This window comes from Perca flavescens, chromosome 18, assembly GCF_004354835.1.
Source record: "Perca flavescens isolate YP-PL-M2 chromosome 18, PFLA_1.0, whole genome shotgun sequence".
NCBI classification, from domain to species: domain Eukaryota; kingdom Metazoa; phylum Chordata; class Actinopteri; order Perciformes; family Percidae; genus Perca; species Perca flavescens.
Window position 1 is genome coordinate 19,445,288 of NC_041348.1, and position 20,324 is coordinate 19,465,611.

General features: G+C 42.0%; 1 protein-coding gene across 10 annotated transcripts in view; it reads right to left on the reverse strand.

The window, feature by feature from the left end:
- The window catches only part of utrn (utrophin), a 181,355-nt gene that overhangs the window by 93,807 nt on the left and 67,224 nt on the right, over positions 1-20,324 (reverse strand). The window contains exon 1 of one of the 10 annotated variants that reach the window (XM_028605478.1): positions 19,233-20,090. The exons of the other annotated variants lie outside the window; for them this stretch is intronic. Coding sequence (XP_028461279.1) covers positions 19,233-19,379 — 147 coding nt within the window. The 5' untranslated portion in view covers positions 19,380-20,090. Of the gene's footprint in view, positions 1-19,232; positions 20,091-20,324 lie in introns of those variants that run through there. 10 annotated transcript variants of the gene reach the window in all.

A 20,324-nucleotide genomic window follows, 5' to 3' on the forward strand; every position in this document is an offset into this window, starting at 1 on the left:
ATTAAGATGAAATTAAGCTGATGACTCTGTAATGTTGACAGGCATTCAGGAATAAGACACTATTAGCGATGCATGCTAGTTAGCTATGACCTCCAGTGTGCCTGGCACAAGTGACGTAAGTAAAGTATAAAAAAGCAAATGAGAGAAGAAAGAGATGTGCAGGGGAAAGATAAACAGAGATGATCTGACGTGACCCACTACTTTCCATGAGTGGCTTTCTTCTATTTACCTGTCCTAACGCACTTTTTTTTTTCACTGACTCAGATGTTAACTTAATTTATGTGCAGCAACTATTTTAACAGATTGAGACAAAAAGATTGTGGCCTAAATACAACACTGGCTGACAAACAAATTGAGGTGACTCTTTTGATGGATTCAGCAAGGAAGATAAGGATGTACAGTGGGAAAGTACAGTGGTTATACTCTACAGTACCCAAAATTAAAAAAGATGCCGCTTAGGATGTTTACGGTTTATTTTAATGGGACATTTCGCCTCCATGACGTGCGTTTTACTCAGATAACCCCTTCATCGTGTAAAAATGTGACTGTGATTGGCCCAGCTGTGACACTACAATATGGGTACATGCTTGGGATCAATGGAAGTCTGGTTTTCATACAGTATCACAGCACTGTGGTGCAGACTAGGCATATGCCAGCCTCATGTCTGAAGACATAATAACATGTTGAATATAAATGTCCCAGGGCACTGCTATATAAAAACCACAGAGAGCAATTAAAGCTAGAGATTGCATGTTGTTTTTAAGAAAAGATGTTGAGTAATTGCCATGGTTGATTGGTTACTTTAAACTACAGTGAGAGAAATCCAAGGCCATACAATATTTTAACAATTTAGAAGTTTGTCTCTAAAACCATAAACTCAACCATACACCATAAAGTTGCTGCATTGGCTACTCTATTTGTTAATGTTTTACTTCCAACTACACTGAGCTAACAACGTTGTGTTTGTATAAAATGACTGGGACGTATCAAGTGTGACACCTTTTCTTCAAAATTCTTGTAGTTTCTCTAAACTGTAGTTCTGCAGCTTTGGGATCTATCAAGAAACAGGATATGCGTTAATAGACAGGTTGGAGAATGTAGAGTCCAGTGGGTTTGAGTCAAAGCTTAAAAGATAAATGGATCACGTTTTCTTAATTAACCTCATATAAAATGATTCAAAAATGGTAATAATGTTAATAATGAAAATGTCACCCCTTCAAAAATCATCTGCCTTGTCTGCAGCTTGATGGCAATGTATTACTAATAACACATAATCAGCATGGAAGGTTTTGAATCAAAGATTGGAGAAATGTTTTTCTCAGTGCACAGAAGAGCAAGCAGGTGATCCTGAAAATATGAAAATAACAAAGTTGGGAAGTCACCTGCCAACAGAAATATCCAGCACATGATATTACCATAAAGGTCATCCCATAAAACTAGACAGCATCAATAAAACAAAATGCCCGCAAGGCAACATGACAAACAATCTCACCAAATCCAACCTTCAACATCGATAAAAGATGTGAGATATCTAAGGCTGAAACAAAAAAATAACATCAAGTCATAATTTTTCACATTGCTATAATAAGGGAGGGAAACGATGAGGAGCTGGAAGGTGAGTCCTTGAGTAGGGAGAGCAGAACAGCCAAGTTTAGAAAAGGAATCAAACCAGCATCTGTAGCAGGAAAATGAGTCTGTTCATGTACTGCAGGTCTGCATTTAGTCTGTACACGTGCCTTGTACATTCTGTCGTAGGAGTGGAGCAACGATGAGCCAACAGTGAGTCACCGTATTTTATTGGCAAAGTGAACTAATGACACATACCAACTCTAGTACACCAAAAATAGCTCATCAAAGAAAGTTTTCCTAAATAGGGATTTTCTTTCACAAACATATTGCTACAAATGGGTCTATTTTGAGAGATCAAAGCAATACAGGACCATGGAAATGTGGCTAAATATACAGTACAAAAACAGCTTTCCTCCGGCTGAGTTTCTTATTTGTGCTGGCAGTGTTGCTGTGGGTGTTACTTTCTTTCCAAATTGATTTGCCATGCAATGGACAATGTTTTGATACATGCACCCCTGAAGAAAACATCTGCGATGTTGCTGACAGCATTTAAATCACACTTGTAAGTCAGATTTAATCACAAGAGTTTCCAAAGAACACACAGCCCTCATGGATAGAAAATAAGCATCAAATCCTGTTGCATGCATGTACTGGCTTCTTTGACAAACTACAAGTGTGTGTATTCTTTTTAAATATAGTTTAATTTAATAATATGGGAGTTAGAGACAGAGTGTATGTGATGTCTCAACTGTGCAGCCAATCAGCGTTAGATTCACAAACACCAGTCAGCACCTCCAGTGTTAAAGCCATTTATCAATCTAGTCTGTTCTGTGACAAACCAGAAAAAGTGGCAAAGCTGCTGCGTGTGTGCACACCTGACTGAGTGTGTGCCACTGTGTAATTAAAGTATACTAGTGAACTGAGCAATCAGATGCTGAGTGACACGTCTATGGAAAGGTTGGAGCCCAAAATTGATTTATCACCTAGCTTAAGGCCCAGGCCTGTCAGTGCAAGTGTATAAACAGAAACAAGTGGTCTTAGACAAAAGAAAACGTGTAATCTCACACCAGCAATGTTTAAGTCACAAGGCCCACTGGGCCATTCGCAAAGAAACTTCTAAGAATTTTTTTTTTTAAAGTAGACAGAGGCGAAATAGAGAAAAACTGCTCTGCCGCATGTGATTGCTCTGTACTGAAATTGGAGAATACAAGTGAATAAAATCCACAATAGCCTGGGAAAAACTGAGTTATACCACAGATAGCCTAAGGCCATCTTCCATTACAGTGACTATTTGTCCCCTCCAATTCAGCTCCTTAATACATGCAGTTTCCAGAAGCAATTCAGCAACACAGCACATCTGCCCAATATCCTTCATACTACTGGGAAAATACAATTCTGGGGTTTGGGAGGTATCCAATCAGACTTACAACCGATTCATATGATGAAATGGCATCATGGCAGAAATATAGCTTGCAATGCCCAAGAGAGCTTTGGCTGGACATTACAATTCAGTGTGAATTCACATCCAAGTAATAAAAACATTATGCCTCGCTCAGCTGTGGAGTTTTTTTATAGCTCTTTTGTATTATTTTATTTTTATAAGAGCAGCGCAGAGCTGCCTTGTTAATTTGAATCAAAGATGAACTCTGGGCAGTGTTGGAGTATTCATCTTAGTCATCACGGGTCAGCCTGGTCAAACAATCATCTGCTTAGTGTGTATACACTATAGAATGTATAAAAGAAGTGGACGTAGCCACCGTGACGTAACCAATTTGTTTGTGAACTACTGTGTTGAAGCCTCGGGTTTGGCATTTTGGCCAATGTCTTGTTGTTTTTTTTGGAGCCAGAAGTGACCATATTTGGATGTGAGTGTGGGGCTAAGATATCAGCTAACACTAGCTTGGTTAGCATAATTCGCTTACCTGTAATAACTGGAATGCTAACTTTGGCTAGCGATAAACAGGCTTAAAACAAAATGTACTTTGTGGAAAAACAACAGTCAACTCCTTAGAGTGTCTTTCAGTACCACCAAACCCTGAACAAGACATTTTTAGGAGACTAAAATGTTACAATTAACTTTCATGAACTGAAAACACACATTCACATGTTCAGTGCCATGGATAGACATTGCTAAGCCTCCATCCTGATTGACAGGTCGCCATAGTAGCGACATGTCACAAGGTAGCTACAACCTAAAGCATCCCTTGCTTTATTGGCTATTTTACTTTAAATGGGACCATAATTTACTAAATGAACTTCATGCTGTATTGAGGAAGACTTGAAACTAGTGAATGAAACCATAAACTCATTATGAAAATATTTACTAAGGTAATAAATCAAGTGAGATGTAGGGTCATTTTCTCATGGACTTCTATACAATTGGACTTTTTTTTGTAACCAGTGGAGGCGTCCCCTGCTGGCCATTAGAAAAAATAGGACAGATTTGTGGCACTTCCGCATTGGCTTCACTTTTCAGACCTGAAGGCTACATCCCCTTTTTTCATACAGTCTATGGTATACATACAACCATGGAGACGAGGCATTCGTAAGACATAAGCATTTGAAACTCCCTACAGCTGCACACTGTCTTGTTTCTAATAAGAAACCAAAGATCATAACCACAGAAAGGGTTAGCAGGCAGGAGTTTTTAAGTACAACCACTGAAGCCAGATACAATTACTCTAATGCATGCCATTTACTGTGCAAGCTGGTTTTATCATAATTGAAGCCATTAAAATCTCTGTACCAGAGATTTGAATGGCTGGGAATGAACAATGAACAGCCTCTTGAAGCCAGACTTTAGAATGAGCATGAATGCTGTCTCTACTCTCGCTTTACTCGCAGTCTGGCCCTTATTCAGCTTGACTGACATTTGTCATAAAAATGGAAACTTTCCTATAATTGCTGGGCTCATAACAAATCACTTAACTTCGATTGATTTCATGCACTTAGGTCTTGTTTCCTGGGCTTTCTGGACCCTGTTTCCTGCCTTACAGGATTTTTTTGATTAGTCTGTGCTACTCAGGACCAGTCAGCATTGTAATAATTTTAAGTAATGATTTCAAATTTTGCATTATTTTTATAAAGGTAAGCTGACCAAAATATAAGTCAATCATTATTAAAAACCTGTTTAGTCCTACTTAAACCTAACTTCAAACTAAGTTTGTGACAGTGTGCAGTGATGTCATGCTGGTTGCGGTTCTTGTTGTCCATGCGCATGCGTTATGTCATACAAAATAAATCATTTTCTGAGGAACATGAGGCTTGAAAGGAGTGGTAAAAGGGTAAGCGTGGTCCATGTAGCAGTGGTGAGGTCGCGAGGGGTACAACTTGTGTCAGGACTGTTTTTCGTGGTCAGCCTTAGTCCCTGTTTGCTGTTATGAAACTGCATTCTTTACACAAACTGCCACTTTTTGACTGTGACCATACAACCAAAGTATATCTCTGCTTCATGTGTAGGGTAAGATGACATTTCTTGTTCCTTCATAATTTTTCCTTTCTATTTCCTCTCGCCTGCTCGCACGGTGATCCTTTTTCTTTTCCAATAGGGTGCCAGTGTCATGGCAACCAGCAATTGCAGTGCATGCTTGCTAGCTGTATGGTATTGTAACCCATACACAATGAAGCCCACACCTTGTTAATGCTGTCAGAATTTTCCATACAAAGATTAGATGTTAAGGTGCTCATATTATGCTCATCTTCAGGTTCATAATTGTATTTAGAGGTTGTACCAGAATAGGTTTAAATGGTTTAATTTTCAAAAAACACCATATTTTTGTCGTACTGCACATTGCTGAAGCTCCTCTTTTCACCCTGTGTGTTGAGCTCTCCGTAACAGCTACCGAGTGAGGCATCACATTTCTGTTCCATCTTTGTTGGGAGTCGCACATGTGCAGTAGCTAGGTAAGGACAACCAACCAATCAGAAGCAGAGTATGAGGGGGCGTGCCATGCTAGCACGTTGGCGAGCATTATAGTGTGTGTTACAAAGTGACGCACATTTGTGACAGAAGTAAAGGCTGGACTACAATAGAGCTGGGGTTTGTTTTTAGAAATGTTTTTTACAAGTCTTTATTAAACCACTCTAGCATGTAGCAAATATTTAAGAGAATACGGGAGTTGGTGGATAAGATGGCGAGAACTAATGATAATACTTCAATTGGCACACTGAGATGCAGCTAAGCAGAGACAAAAAACAGTATCAGCTAGATTCCCAAAGCATGTACTTTCATATAGTCATGATGCCAAATTCAAATTCGTCACACCGTCAGAATGCTACTTCTGCTGATCTTGAGACAGTAAGCTCCCCATGCTGTCAACAAACATTATAAAGTTAAGAATTAACATCTTTGTAGTGCTAACAGGAGAGTGGAGATTTAGTAGTGAGTACAGCTACACTCCAGGGCACTAATACATATTCCTGCCAAACAAAGAGGAAGATAGAGATTGTGAAAGTAGTATTTGGTCTGTTTTTGCTGTACATGTGAGAATCAATTTGTATTTAGTACCATGGCAGCATATGTGGAGAGATGGACTCAAACTCTGAGGTGGATTTAAGTTGTTTTGGGCTTGTGATAAAAAAAAAAAAAAGGTGACATTCAAACTTCTCCCGAATTTGCTGATAGTTTGCACTGCGCTACTCAAATATGACATTTTTAGATTAAGTTTATTTTTTGTTAGTGGTCATTTTATCATTCCTCAGACATTCTTTTTTTATTCTAAACAAAACACTGTTGCTGCTGCAAATGTAGCATTTGACCTCTCGTGTGCAAACACTTGAGGCTAAGAACCGCTGAGTTATTATGAGTTTGAACTTGACTGCTGATGTTCTTAACAATCTAAGGGGATTAAAAGGCAAATCTGATATCTAAGAAAATGTCAAAACATTATAAATATATGCTTTTTCACAAAATATCGAGTTGAAACGAACACATGCAACTCATCTGAGGTGCTGTCATGATAAGCCAATAAGCACAATTGATAACAGATTTAATACTTAATATTTTCCACGTGTTCAAACAGTACTTTAAACTTTGAATACAAACTGACAGTCCAGCTAATATACAGGAACAAAGGTTGGGGTTAAAGGGTAAGTAATTCATGTGAATGTAATATGTAATGTAAATATGGTAAATGTAGTATGTGAGTAAGTGTTCTATGACCCACACCTCTGTGAGCTGGGTATTCTCTCTGTGTGAGAGGGGACATTTAGCAGCGGGGTGTAAGGCCATCCAAACTGAGTTATGATCACACACACAGAGAGTACAGAGTCAAACTAGACAGTCAGACACTGGTGATGTCACAGAGAAGGTCAGCAGGAGGAAGGTGAGCGCCAGATGGATTGAGCATGCCCGTCGATTGCCCTGTCAATCATTTAGTTGCCATGGCAGGGCCTAAAATGGGCTATAAATAGAGCACGGCAGGATGGAAAGAGAACACAGGACAATTATGATACATCAGCCAGGGGTAGAGGGGTGTGCGTGTGCGTGTGTGTATTTTCCCAGAATGGTTACTGGTAATTAATGGTCTCTCTCCGGGATGGAAAACATCAATCCAAAATTAAATCTTGATGAACTACCACAAATCGACAAACCTGAGGGCAAGCAGAATACATACACACACAATTTGTAGCTCTGTTTTTATGAGAACCGACTACATCCTATTTTTCTAACCACAAACCCTAGAATTAACACTGCCCACAGACCTCAACTAAGAGTTCAGCAACCTGACTCAAACCCGACGGGTCTAGACAACAGGTTGGGTATTAGGTCTGTTTTGTTGCTTCAGGCTTTGTATGGATTATTTTCAAAAGTAAATTGTAAAGAAAATTCTCTCTCTTTTGCTCCCTGAGACTGCAAATCGCCTGCGTCAATGTGTGTAATGTGGTGCAAGTAGATACGCAATGGCCACTGGAGAGCGAGAGACGGAGCATAGCCAATGTGGTTGACCAGAGGAGGCTGGCACTGAAACCACCTGCAGTGAATTGTTTCTCTTCCTCCACAACTCCTACTCTTAAAGAACATAACAATCATGCCTGTACAAAGTTCTGTTCTGGATGTTGACGGTTTGTACTGTTGTCAATTTCAGCTGGGAAAAACATTTAGACTTTACCAGCCACGTTCATCTGGCTGATATTTGGGAAATGGCATAGTTGATCTATTAACTGGTAAGGCTGAATATTTTTTAGATGCTTTAGTGTTACATGTTGGTAGTTAAATAATATGTGTATTTCCAATAAACCAATGGCTTATCAACTAGAAGAAGGTATACATGTTTTGTGCTGGTGGGCCGAATGCTATACAATGTGATGGTATAATGCTATTTTCATTTTAATTATTTTTATTTGTGAGTAAACATTTTGAAGAACAATTACAAAAGCCTGTTTAGCCTCGTCTTGGGTCGGGGTCGGGTGTCAAATTCGGCCACTCAGAGTAAATTTCCTATTTGGGTACTCTTAACCCAAACTTCACCTGAGGTTTTCACACAACCCTCACACGTAAATCTTCAGTTTTAGAAGTGAACACAAAGCATCCTTTGTTTCACAAAGCTCTGTCAGTGTTAAAGCAACCCCCCCCCCCCCCCCCCACACACACACACACACACACACACACAACCACACGCACACACGACCACACACATTTTTGGCAGATTTCCCTCTACTGTTTCAAGCATACACGTTTTTTTTCAAGGGCACTTTGCAGTGAGTCTCAGAGAGATGATCTAATTACTGTCATTAGCAACATCTAATTGAAGCTTTAAAATTAAAAGATTAGCTCTGGTGCTAACTGTGCTAACCTATTTTAGGATTTTAAAGAGAAAGAAAGCAAAAATGGAAGAGAGAGAAAGGGAGAGAGAGCATGCTTACAAGCCCATCACAGAAAATTATTTTTTTCTGGGTATATAATTTGCCACTTTAACCTCATAAATAAACATACAAAGGTTTTGAGAGGCAGAGGGGAATGCAATGTGTCTGGCACTACAGCCCCTTCTCCACACTTTCAGCCTCCACCCCTCTTCACTAATTAACAATTGTTTTAATCCTCCTTTAATTCTGCAGACAATTGCACAATTTGTGTGCAGGTTTGTGTGTGTTGCACGCTGAGGGTCCCTCACACCATTCACCAGATTAGTTGAGCTACTCTCCACCAAGCGTCGCCCACAGCGACCAAAGGTAATTGCTTTTTAATTAAGCCCCCAGTGCTAATCCCAATGATATTTAGCAGGCACGAATTGGCACGCACACACACACACACACACACACACACACACACACACACACACACACACACACACACACACACACACACACACACACACACACACACACACACACGCTGAAGCAAGGACGGAGACTAAAAGAGGGAGACATTCAACAAGACCCACCCAGCTGTAAACTGCACAAATGTGTAATAGGCTTTTTTTGGTATTTTTTCTTTTGTCCACATTGCTGCCGGTGAAAATTAAGTTGTTCATGTACTGAAGCAATAAATGAGTTCTTTTTCTAACTTTGTTCGGTGTTTCACTATGGGAATCGCCTCGGCTACTATGGAGGCTCCAATGACACCAATGACACCACGTCTGTCCGTGACACTTCGAATTGTGCTAGGGCCACGCCCCCTCATATAATCACAGTCAAACAGCTCCTTACAAATCATTCTTGCTTTCTTCCCGTGAAGAAACTATACTAAGCTCCCTCAGCACTTCTGGGCTAGCTTGGTTGGTTATCTGCTAACAGTCTGGATTCGCTGAGTAAGGATTTCGCAAGAAGTTTTTTACCTTGTGGTTACACAGTTTGGAAGCAGTGTCCGAGTCAAGGCAAACTGCTTTTCTGTCAGCTAGTCGGTATTTGTTTATCGGTTGCTTAGCTGTGTAACTATTTTACCAATCAGCCGCGAGCTACACGTAGCTATGCGGACATGATGCCTCCACTTTTTGAGGACCTCCTCAAAGTGGAACCAGGCTGTGAGGACGCAGAGTGCGATGCCATCTCTGATCTCCTCAACATGGATGGAATGGAGGACAAGGAGGAGGTGGGGGACGCACGTCATGGGGGATTCCACGTTCAACAGTCAAGGCCTCCTAGTGCATCCGACGCTGATCCCCCGGCGTACAGCAACTTGTACGAGGTCTGTAAACGGGCAGCTTCCAAATTGGGGATACAATGGCCGGCAGCCCAGGACCCCGAGGGGGCAGAGAGAGACTCCCACCAGTCCAGCCGCCTGCGAAACAGCTTCTACCGGCAGTGCCTGCCTGTATGAAGGAAATGAGCCGGTACTGGTCCAGCCCGTTTAACCAAGGGTTACTCTAAGCTTGAGATCCACGGGATGGAGGCACTGGGGCTGGCCGAACCCCCAGTGGTGGAGCCTTCAGTGGCTCATCACCTCCACCCAAACCGCCGCTCTCTCTCAGCCTCCCACAGCATCTCTCCGCCTAACGAGATGGAGCACCTCACCGCCTCCATGTTTTCAGAGGATGTACAGATATGCAGCGCAGTCTGTGTGCTCTCTACATGCAAGGACACTGCTGACTGCGTACCAGGCTGAAATCCTCGAGGAGATGGGCCGTCAGCTGGACTCAGGGGAACCTAAACCGGTCCTCTGGGACAAAATCTGTGTGGTGAATGACCTGGTGCTGCTCTCCTCACGGGGTGCAGTGCAAGGCTGCGGCCGTGTAATGGGGCTCGCGGTCGCAGGTGAGATGGCCTTGTGGCTGACCCTATCGGGCCTGAGTGACACACAGAAAGCGGTTATGGATGCAACATACAAACCCACCAAAGGTTTGTTTGGTCCAGCTCTAGAGAAAATGAGAGTGGCCAGCACCCTCAGAAAACAGGAGGGCGAAGCCTTTGACCTCTGCCTGCCCCGAAAACTCACACCCCGCCCCCAGCAGGGACAGAGAGGTGGATTTGCCGCAGCGGCAGTGAAGGCAAAGCAAAGGGCTGCAAAGCCACAGAGACAAGCCGCTGGTCAACAGACTAGCCAGCAGTCTCGATCAGACAAGCCCAACTTGTGGAGGAGACACTCCTTCGCGACTGTGGCAGCAAGGAGCCGCCCCTCCTATGGAGGCAGTAGGGATGAAGTTTGTCTCTCTTAAAACAGTTTTGCTCTTGGCTCTAACCACTGCAAAGCGCGTAACGTAGACGTGGTGTCATTGGAGCTTCCATAATTGGTCATGCTGAGGTGATTGCCATAGTGAAACACCTCACTCTGTTATCAAAGAACCGGGGTTACGTTAAGTAACCTAAAGTTTTCACCCAATGCCCAAACTGAGAATATCCTTCAGACTAAAAAGACTTCAGACTTGGATCGATCCTGGACAGTGTGCACGTGTCTATTAATATATGTGTGTGTGTGTGTGTGTGTGTGTGTGTGTGTGTGTGTGTGTGTGTGTGTGTGTGTGTGTGTGTTTGTGCGTGTGCGTCACTCAAGTGACCCTCAAATAAGCCTTGTAAACCTCAAAGATGAAAAGTAATCGTACACTTCTATCGACCATTTCTTCCTGTCAGGCTCCTGTCTTTTCAACCTCTTTCTTCCTATGTTTCCCACCCTTTCACCAAGTTCAATTCCCACTTCTCATCGCAGTATCCCTTTTTTCCATTTTCTATCCTTCTACAATGTCATTCTTTTGTCTCTTTCCTCACCTTAGTTTGTTTTTGTAAAAGAAACATAAAAAAAACACTTGGCAGCCATTTTCTCTTCTGTCATGACATGTTTATCTTCCTCTGCTGCTTTTTGATTCACCCTCCTTGCTTCCTTTTCTGGGAAGCCAGACTCATTTCCTCTGGGGTGATGAGTGAAAATGTCCCTCTTTTCAGACATTTGGGTGATAACTATGAAATATGCTGAACCGATGAACACCCACACTTGCAGCACTGTAGTAAATCTAATTTGATTCCTCGTCACATCTAACAGCTCTGAATTTTCTTTGATGTCTGTGGTCCGATGTGTGAAGGTACTACTCAAGCGGAGTTAAAGTTTATGTTGGACCATCACAAACATTTTCAGGGCTCACACTGATCCTTCTCCTGTCATCTCTCATCCCTCTCTCAACTCTAATGAATATCACACATTTGATGGAGCTGTCTCATGTCTAATCTTTTAACCATGTTGTGTGAAAGGGTGTCTTTTTAGTTTTACAACAGCAAGAACTCCTTTGGGCAAAGTTGAGATCTGAAACAAACTCTTCCCTAATATTTCTGTGAAGTGCTTCTGACTACCCATCATACCAATCAAACTATTTTTCCACACAATTACTAATGTGACATTTGACTCTGTCTCCTCTTGCAGGCTGTACCCTCCTGCTGATTACAGACTATATATAGCACGATTTGTCTTTAATCTCCCTGTGATATAACAGCGGAAACCATTTTCAGTTGCTCTTGTTTTTGCCGCACCACAGTATTTACCTCTGAGGGCAGTACACTAAGCTCCTCCTTCAACCAATGCACACTGCCTGTACCTTCTCCTTGGTAACATCGTTTCTGTTGTACTTCTTCTGCCTCTTTTTTTGCTTGTTTAATACCCTCCAACTACCTATAGGTGATGCTTTTCTGTCAACTCCTTTTCTCTTCATTTAGGCCACTGACAGCCACAAGTCACTGGTCTGCCCATCACAGGAAATTGAAAGTGTAATTGAATTTCCAATGTTTTGATTAGCAAGGTATTCAGATGATTCCCTAGTTAAGGTCTTGCCTGACAAATTGTTGACATATTTGATAATGTTATCATCTACATGCAGATGTTTACATTTACCTCAAGAGGCTGCTAGGACAGACTCCTCATGGCAACATGCACAGTACACAAGCTTGATTTATACTTCTGCGTAAAATCTACGCCATTGCTACGGAGACACAAACCTACGCGGGACCCTACGCCATAGCCTGACGTGCACCTCTCGAAAAATGTAACTACACATCATGGAGCCTCCGCAGAACCATAAATCAAGCTTTACTGTTAAAGAAATACAATCAAAAACAATCACATACAGTGCGTGAGTGGACGTAGTTTCAGTGATGGAAACTGGCCCCCAAGGCTCTGACCTTGTATAATTAGATGTTGCCATGTCAGGGAAAGCATTTGATCAATGTTTTAGCAGCATGTAATGATCTGCTCCATAAGCGTGGCATCAAGGCATGCTCAAGTAGCATGTAAGCCATCTGTCTAAGACTTGAGGAAGAGATGGGCAGAAGGTTTTAGCAGGATGGGAGGAAAAGAGGGAGAGCATGAATGATTTAAGAGTGGTATGCGAGGAGCAGATGACGGCATAAATGGAAAGAGGAGGATATGAGCCAGAGCATATGCTAACTTACTGGCTTACTGAGGGGTGGTATTAGGGAAATTGGTACGGAGAGGAGTTATAACAGAAAAGGAAGAAGACAGGTACAGGAAGAGAGGAGTGTGGCTTCATAATTCTCAGCTAAAAAAAAAAAGAAACTTGCTCAGTTAAACCAGTTATTTAACTTAAGTGGGATTGTACAAAGAACCTACAAGGTTGTTGAATTGATCAAATAAAAGTTTGTCTCGACAAAAAGGGCAACAGTCAGAAACAGAATGACAGCAAAACAAAGACATTCGCTCAGATGTGAACAAGAGGTTTGAAGAGTGATAACTAAAAATGTGCACTGCCTGTCTTCCACAGAAGAATTACAAAATTGTTTGGGCTCAGTGCACTGCAGAAATAAAACCAAATGACATATAGGAGCAGATGTTATCTTTTTTTAAAGAATAAATTACCCTTTAAAGGAGAGAAGAACACAAAGTTGAAAGAATGAGTGTTAAAGTTAAGGTGGCTAAATAGAAGGACAGGATGAACGAAGGAGAAAAGAGGAAAGAAGTAACAGGAGGTAACGGTGAGAGGAGGGGGAAAAAACATATGATTTCTAGGTCAAATCTGCATAATAATAATTGGGTCAATCTTCTTCTGATCATTATTTTTGGCCTAATGCTATCGATTGTGTGTGTGAGGCCGATTGAGTGGGCCACTATGTGTGTTAGAGCAAGGATTACACACCACAATCTCTACTCCAATCTGAATGGGATATTTGTCAACACCACAGAGGTACACAAACGCATTCACAAACACACAGAGAAAAAAACAATATGGACGGTGAGTCAGCACTATGTCTGTGTGCTTACCATAGATATTGGCAGGGTGGGATACTAGCAGGGTGCAGAGCTCATGCCCTGTCCCTGTAGATTGATCGTCAGGCCAGGAATAGAAAGAGCAGAAAAGTATATATGATTGCATGCCTCATTTAATATCCTCCACTTAAGCTGACCCATGACTCGGTGTGGCAAACAGTGTGGCTGACGGAAAGGAGGGTCACGGGGAGCTGGAAGGTCAGAGAGACTTGAAGCTGGCAACATCACCGCCTCGAGGTCAATGTGTCCCCTTTTCTCTCTCTCTTTCTGTATTAGTCTCTAGAAATTTCTCAGTACTTTTCACATAAATTTTTACAGCAATGCTGCAGTCGAGGGAGAGATGGTCATGACATGAAGGAGAGAAAAGAACAGAGGGCAAAAATCTTGAGATGGAGTCGAATGCTATGTGGTATGTGCCTTTTGTCCACCGAGCCAGCAGGACATCGTAATCTCTATCCTGTCTCCATGTGTGATCCGGTGAGGTCTGGGCCGGCCAAAGATCATGATGTCAGGGGAATCAGAGAGTTCTGACCTTGATCTGTCGCCTTGATAAAAACAAACATGTCTTCTAGTGCAGCTAGATATTTCTTCAGTACACACCTGAAATGTGTGTATAGCATCAAGTATAAGTACTGTACTTAAAGGTAAACCACAATTTATGTTTTTACATTTTTGTATATGGATTACACAAACACAATAAAAAAAATGTCTTTGCAGTAAGCCAGGCTATCTGTTTCCACCTGCTTTCAGTCTATATGCTAAGCTAAGCTAAGCTAGTTGCCCTAAACCCAGGTAACTTACTGACACCAGTATTGAAACATTTCCAGTAAAGATCCAGCTCTACATGCCAAAGGGCTGAACACACTAGCCCATACTAAAATGTAATGATTCATCATACTCAAGGCAATAATAATTAACCAATGAAAAAAAAAGAAAAGAAACCAAAGGTACAAAAATACTGCTTTAAAAAGTAGACGTTACAATCACGATATCTAACCAATACAGAGAATTGTGAAGCAATATTAATGCAACCATAATATAAATAAACATAATTTTCCATAGGTAGCTTTGCATCTGTTGCTGCAATCTGTTTACTCTGACCATCACATGTTGAGGGGCTTGGTGGTTACAGAGCTTTCCAGCACCATAACGTCCTTCTGACTATAAACCGCACATGCATTAGCAGGTTTAGCTTGCTGGTGGGATCTGCCTGAAAGCCACTAATGGAAGTGTGTGCACAAAATCCATCGCTGTCGTGCACAAAGAAAAAAGAAAAAAAAAAGCACACGCAATACTGCCGTGATAAATGGTTGTACTGGATGTGGGAGAGACAAACAAAGAGAGAGAGAGAGAGAGAGAGAGAGAGAGAGAGAGAGAGAGAGAGAGAGAGGCAGAAAGGTTGAAGGACTTTATTTCCATTTATATTTGCATCTAATAATACAGTATAAAATGTAGTTTATTACATATTTCATCTAGAACCAGGATGGCTTTTGTCAGTCACACTGCAAGTTTCTCCTCATCTTCTGCTAATCGAACGATCACTTGCTGCAGTAAAAGCAATTGAGCACAGGAGAGCAGCTTAACTCTGGGCTGTATCAGTGATTTAAGTGCTATTTCAAATCACCACTGCCAACAGGAGGTCCATCTGTGGTGATTTACATGTAATGTTGATTGGGAGTGGAATCCCGTCTTCATTTTCTTTTACTGTCCCTGCTCTCTCCCAATATCGTCTCGATGAATTTAAATGATCTGCATTAATGAATTTGTTACTTACCCCATAATTCTCCCACCTGTGACTCATCACTCAGGCTGCAAATAAGTTAGTGTGTGTTAACTTGTGGTTGAGTGAGTAAATGAGTGCGTGTGCGTGTGCGTGTGTGTGTGTGTGTGTGTGATAACAGAATGCATTGTGGGCATGTATGTTCATAAGCTAAATGTGTCTAAGAATGCATGAAACAAAAAAGTCTGCGATTTGAGTGTGAGCCAGGTTACAGAGGGAGATATGGGGGGTTATCTGCCTGCACCTGAGGCTCTAACTGCTAATGCTAACACTTGCTAATAACCCAGAGGACCCCAATGGAGCTGAAGGACGGGGAGGTCAGACAGCTGGGCTCCATGCCCATGCCTGAGTCACCTGTCCTGGGGTAGCAGTGAGCCACAAGAAAAGGTGGATAGTGTGGAGTGTGGAGCCTAAAGGCCAAAGTATTTGCCAGACAAACAATAGGAAAGTGAAGGCATGACTATACACTGTGAATGCTTTAGGGCTGTTTCTAAAGTAGGTTTTGGCTGGAGAACCACAAAGACACACACACACACACACGCATGCACACGCACACGCACACACACACACACAAACACACACACTAGGCGCCAATATCACAGTAATGAGAGTAGGAGGACACTCCTCAGGAGGGAGCTGTGCCCTTCAGCAAATTCTCAGCTAGTGATTACACTCAGAAAGAAAGAGCAGAGCAAAAGTGGCGAGATGAAATGAGCTGCTGGGGCTGTGTATGCCTCAGTATAAGCTAACCAGGCATGCTACTCAGAAGTACTCTTTACCTGTAAACTATTCATGTCATGAGCATGCAAGCAAAGAAGAAACGAGAACAAGGACGTAAAGCTAAAAGAGGTGGCGGAAAAAAAAACGATCAGGACATCACAATGAGTCACATTTACATTTAGGGCGTTTAGCTGGCGTCTTCAATGGGAGTGAGTACGATTCTGTGTGTGGGATAAATAAACTATAGGACCATACACATAAACAAAGCCTTAGGGAGCACTGCATAGATGTAAAATCCCTAATAGCCTACAAGCTCATTAAACATTGTAGCTTCAAATTGGGAAAGTGGGAGAAGAAAACAATTCACATACCAAATAATAGACTGCAATTCTAAAAACTGTTGAAGTTAAATGGCTTCTGCTAAGCTCAGTATTATACATCAACGTAATGAGTGCTGTTAAAGGGGCACACAAACACCCAAAAGCTACCAGCCAAGCACGATTAACAGTAACAGATGACTTGACGGTTATGACTCAGGAGACTTTATAAAGTTTCCATCATTTATAGCTTGGAGAGCTGGCACGGTGGTCACCCTGCTCTATCCTGCCAGAGTACAGACATAGTGAGGACCAATATGATGGTATGATTCAATACGTTCTAGAAGATAAGCTTAGCTTTGCAGCTTAATTGGACTGCCAAGAGTAAACTACAGTCTGCATAACACAAAATGTTAACTTGGTCAGTCATATCAGCTGAATATTATGTATATGCTGATTTTCTTTCAGCTACAGGATGGTATGAATACACTATGTTCCCCAGGAAAATTAAGAATATTAAATTTGACGCTTTTCATAACTTCTTTCAAGTTATTTTCCCTCACATACAATAATTACAGTGTATACATTATATATTAATCACTATAATCTGCTTAAAGAAGGGCCACTAGTTTATTTAAGTATTTATTACCCTGAATCAGACAACAGCCAGGTGGTCTGTTTTAGGACTAGCGCTGTCCTGAAGCAGAAAGAATGGCCGGACCCCAGAGGGTGAGCTCCGAGCAAATCCATCATGCAGAAGTCACTGTTCCAGTCTGGCGGCCAGTGAGCTCACCCTAGGGAGGCAGGACAAGCCCAGCATTACTGATTCCCCCAAGGGAAGGCCAAACGAAGCTGGAATGACGGATGCAACCCAGGGGAGGGTAATCGAGTGTGGAATGACTGATGCCTCCCACTGGTAGAGACACAATTCAGGAAGGTCTGGCCTCTAAGGATGCTGAACGGTGGCAAATGAGTAATTCAACTCCTGAGTTGAATCAAAGTTTTTCAATGGAAGAAAGAGCAAGCGTTGATTGAGCAGATACTGTACACATGCAGGGCTGCAGGACGGTTCTGATTTTACTTGTTCCCCCCATAATTGGTTTAACAAGCAAAAACAAGCACAGCATCCACACAATAAATAACTGAGAAAGAGCAGGGAAATTATTGATACCTAATGCTCTGTTTATCACTCTCTCTCACACTCCATTTTTCAATAAGTCTAGTCCTTGTGCCATCTGTTTATTTCTTTCTGCGTTTCCCCTATTTGAAAAGACTAGAGAGGCAAGTGAAACCTGTAAAATATAGTAAACGGAATTTATCTGTGACCACACTTTGGCAAAAGTACAAAGAAAGACTGAAAAACAACTAAACACACGCAGTAGAAAAAAGGATGGAGCACTAAAGAGCGATGGATTCATGGATTAAGGATGGATTAAGTCAAACCACCACATGTTTGGTGACTGGTGAGGCATGATTAAAGCAGGCAAGTAATCAAAAACTGGTCTGATGCATTAGTCTCTCACAGTCAAATCTCAACAGCTGGTCCCCTCTGCCCTCTAACTGAGAGCGGGTCAATGTTGTGCAATGCAAGAGAGACAGCAACAAAAGATCAGCAATCAAAAATGACAACAAGTCCACACACAGCTGTAGTGGTCTCCTCCCTGGTGAAATCAATATTGCTGACAAACGGCTGTCACAGGTTACAGAGTGTGATACAACGGACTTTGATTTTTCATTTAACATCAAGAACACAAGTCTGTTAAACTCTTTTCAAATGAATTTGTGCGGCAGAAAAATGTTCAGCTGTGTGTGATTTTAGCATTTAAATGACTTCACCATAAGAATGTTAGCTAATGACTTTAATTAGGAGAGTTAATTGTTCATTACGGCCATTATAGAGTAAACTCTCTCATCAATCCTCTGACCACTGAAAAATTAAGTCTCCTTAGTTTGTCTAACACAATATATCCTGTCAGGACGCCTCTTACAAACATAAACCACAAAAATACAGACTATGTACTCAATCAAAGACAACGCAACACTGCTCTGCCTTGTTAGGCAGTTGTTAGTTTGTTTATGCCTGCACAACTAGTGTGTGAAAACTCACTTCAAACTGACATTATACTAACAAAAATATCTCACACACACACACACACACACACACACACAGACACAGACACAGACACACACACAGTTGGAGTCATTATTTGTTATGCAGAAAAGTGCCAAAAGTCCTAAAGTATAGGTATATATATGTATATTTAGAACAACATACTGTGGAGGTGACAGACTCCCCATAACAAAAATTCCTGGAACAAAATGTGTTGACAACCAAATGACTTGTGAATAAAACAGACCAAAAATAAAGAATAAAACAATGAATGAGGCAAAGACAGACTGCTTGGTGAGGCACTCCTGATTTGTGACATTTACATTGAAAAAAATACCCAAGCAAAAACTTTGTGGCCATCTGATAGGCATACAGAAACACAAACAGCCTTTACATTGATAAAATCGAAAACAAATCCAACAGCCTCAAGCAGACTCCCAAAAATGCCTTAAAAGTTTTGAGAGCAAGTTTAAAAAAAAAAAAAAAAAAAAAAAAAAAAATCAATTGCAGACAAGCTTAAAAAAAGAAAGAAAAAGAAGAAAAAACTAAACAGAAACTCTCAGTCCTCCAGCACGCTCTCTCCTGGAGTCCACGTACCTTGCAGAGTTTCTGGTAGCGCGGCGAGGAGATGGCCATCCTCTGGAGCCTGTGTAGGAAGACCACCACTTTCTGGAGGGAGGTCCGGACCATGGCCATCATCTTAAGACTGTTACAACTCTGCAACAGCCTGCTTCTGGTCCGCATGCTAGCACTGCCCTACCCCACTCATATTGTTCTCCCTCTCCCTCTCCCTAGCCAGCCGACCAGACCCCAGCCAAGCTGACGTGATGCGCACACACACACACACACACATGCACACAAAGAGAGAGAGAGAGAGAGAAAAAAACACACACACACACTCAAGCACGCAAGCGTACTCAGCTCAGCATGCCCCCATGTTTCGTCACATATACACACACTACACAGTGAGTGCAGCCTCAGTTCTCTCTCTCTCTCTCTCTCTCTCTCTCTCTCTCTCTCTATAAACAGTCACTCTCACACAGATCTCAGCATGCACACACTCTCACACACACACATACGATGATGCAGGCGAGCCGGACAGGACGAGACACTCACTTTCTCCTCCACGCGGACATTCACACGCGCACCCCGACTGCAGAGCCAGAAGAGAATCAAACAAATCACTTGTGACGACACCCTGCAGAGTCAGAGGAGGGTGAAAAGGAAATAAAAGAAGAAGAAAAAAAAAAAAAAAAAATCAACAGGGAGAGAAGAGAAGAAAGTGCCGGCAAGCAGCAAGGAAAGGAGAAAGGAAGGCACGAGTTGCACTGGACGAGAAGAATAGCTGATCGTAAGCGGTTCACTTTTTACTGCCACTGATCGGAAGAGAGACAGAGAGGGAATGAGTAAGAGAAAGAGAGGGAGAGGGAGAGAGATAGTACTCCTTTTGGACCACAGAAAAGAGAGAGAGAGAGAGAGAGAGAGAGAGAGAGAGAAAGCGGAGAAGAAAAGGAGGATAGAGCAGGATCAAAAGCAGCGGTGTAAGGGACGACCAACAGCCTCTGACGTGAAAGTAGAATGACATTACGCAAGACTACCAACAGATCAATGAGCGAGAGACAGACAAAGAGAGAAAGCAAAAGAGAGAAAGCAAAAGAGAGCGAGAGAAACCGAGAGAGAGGGGACTGA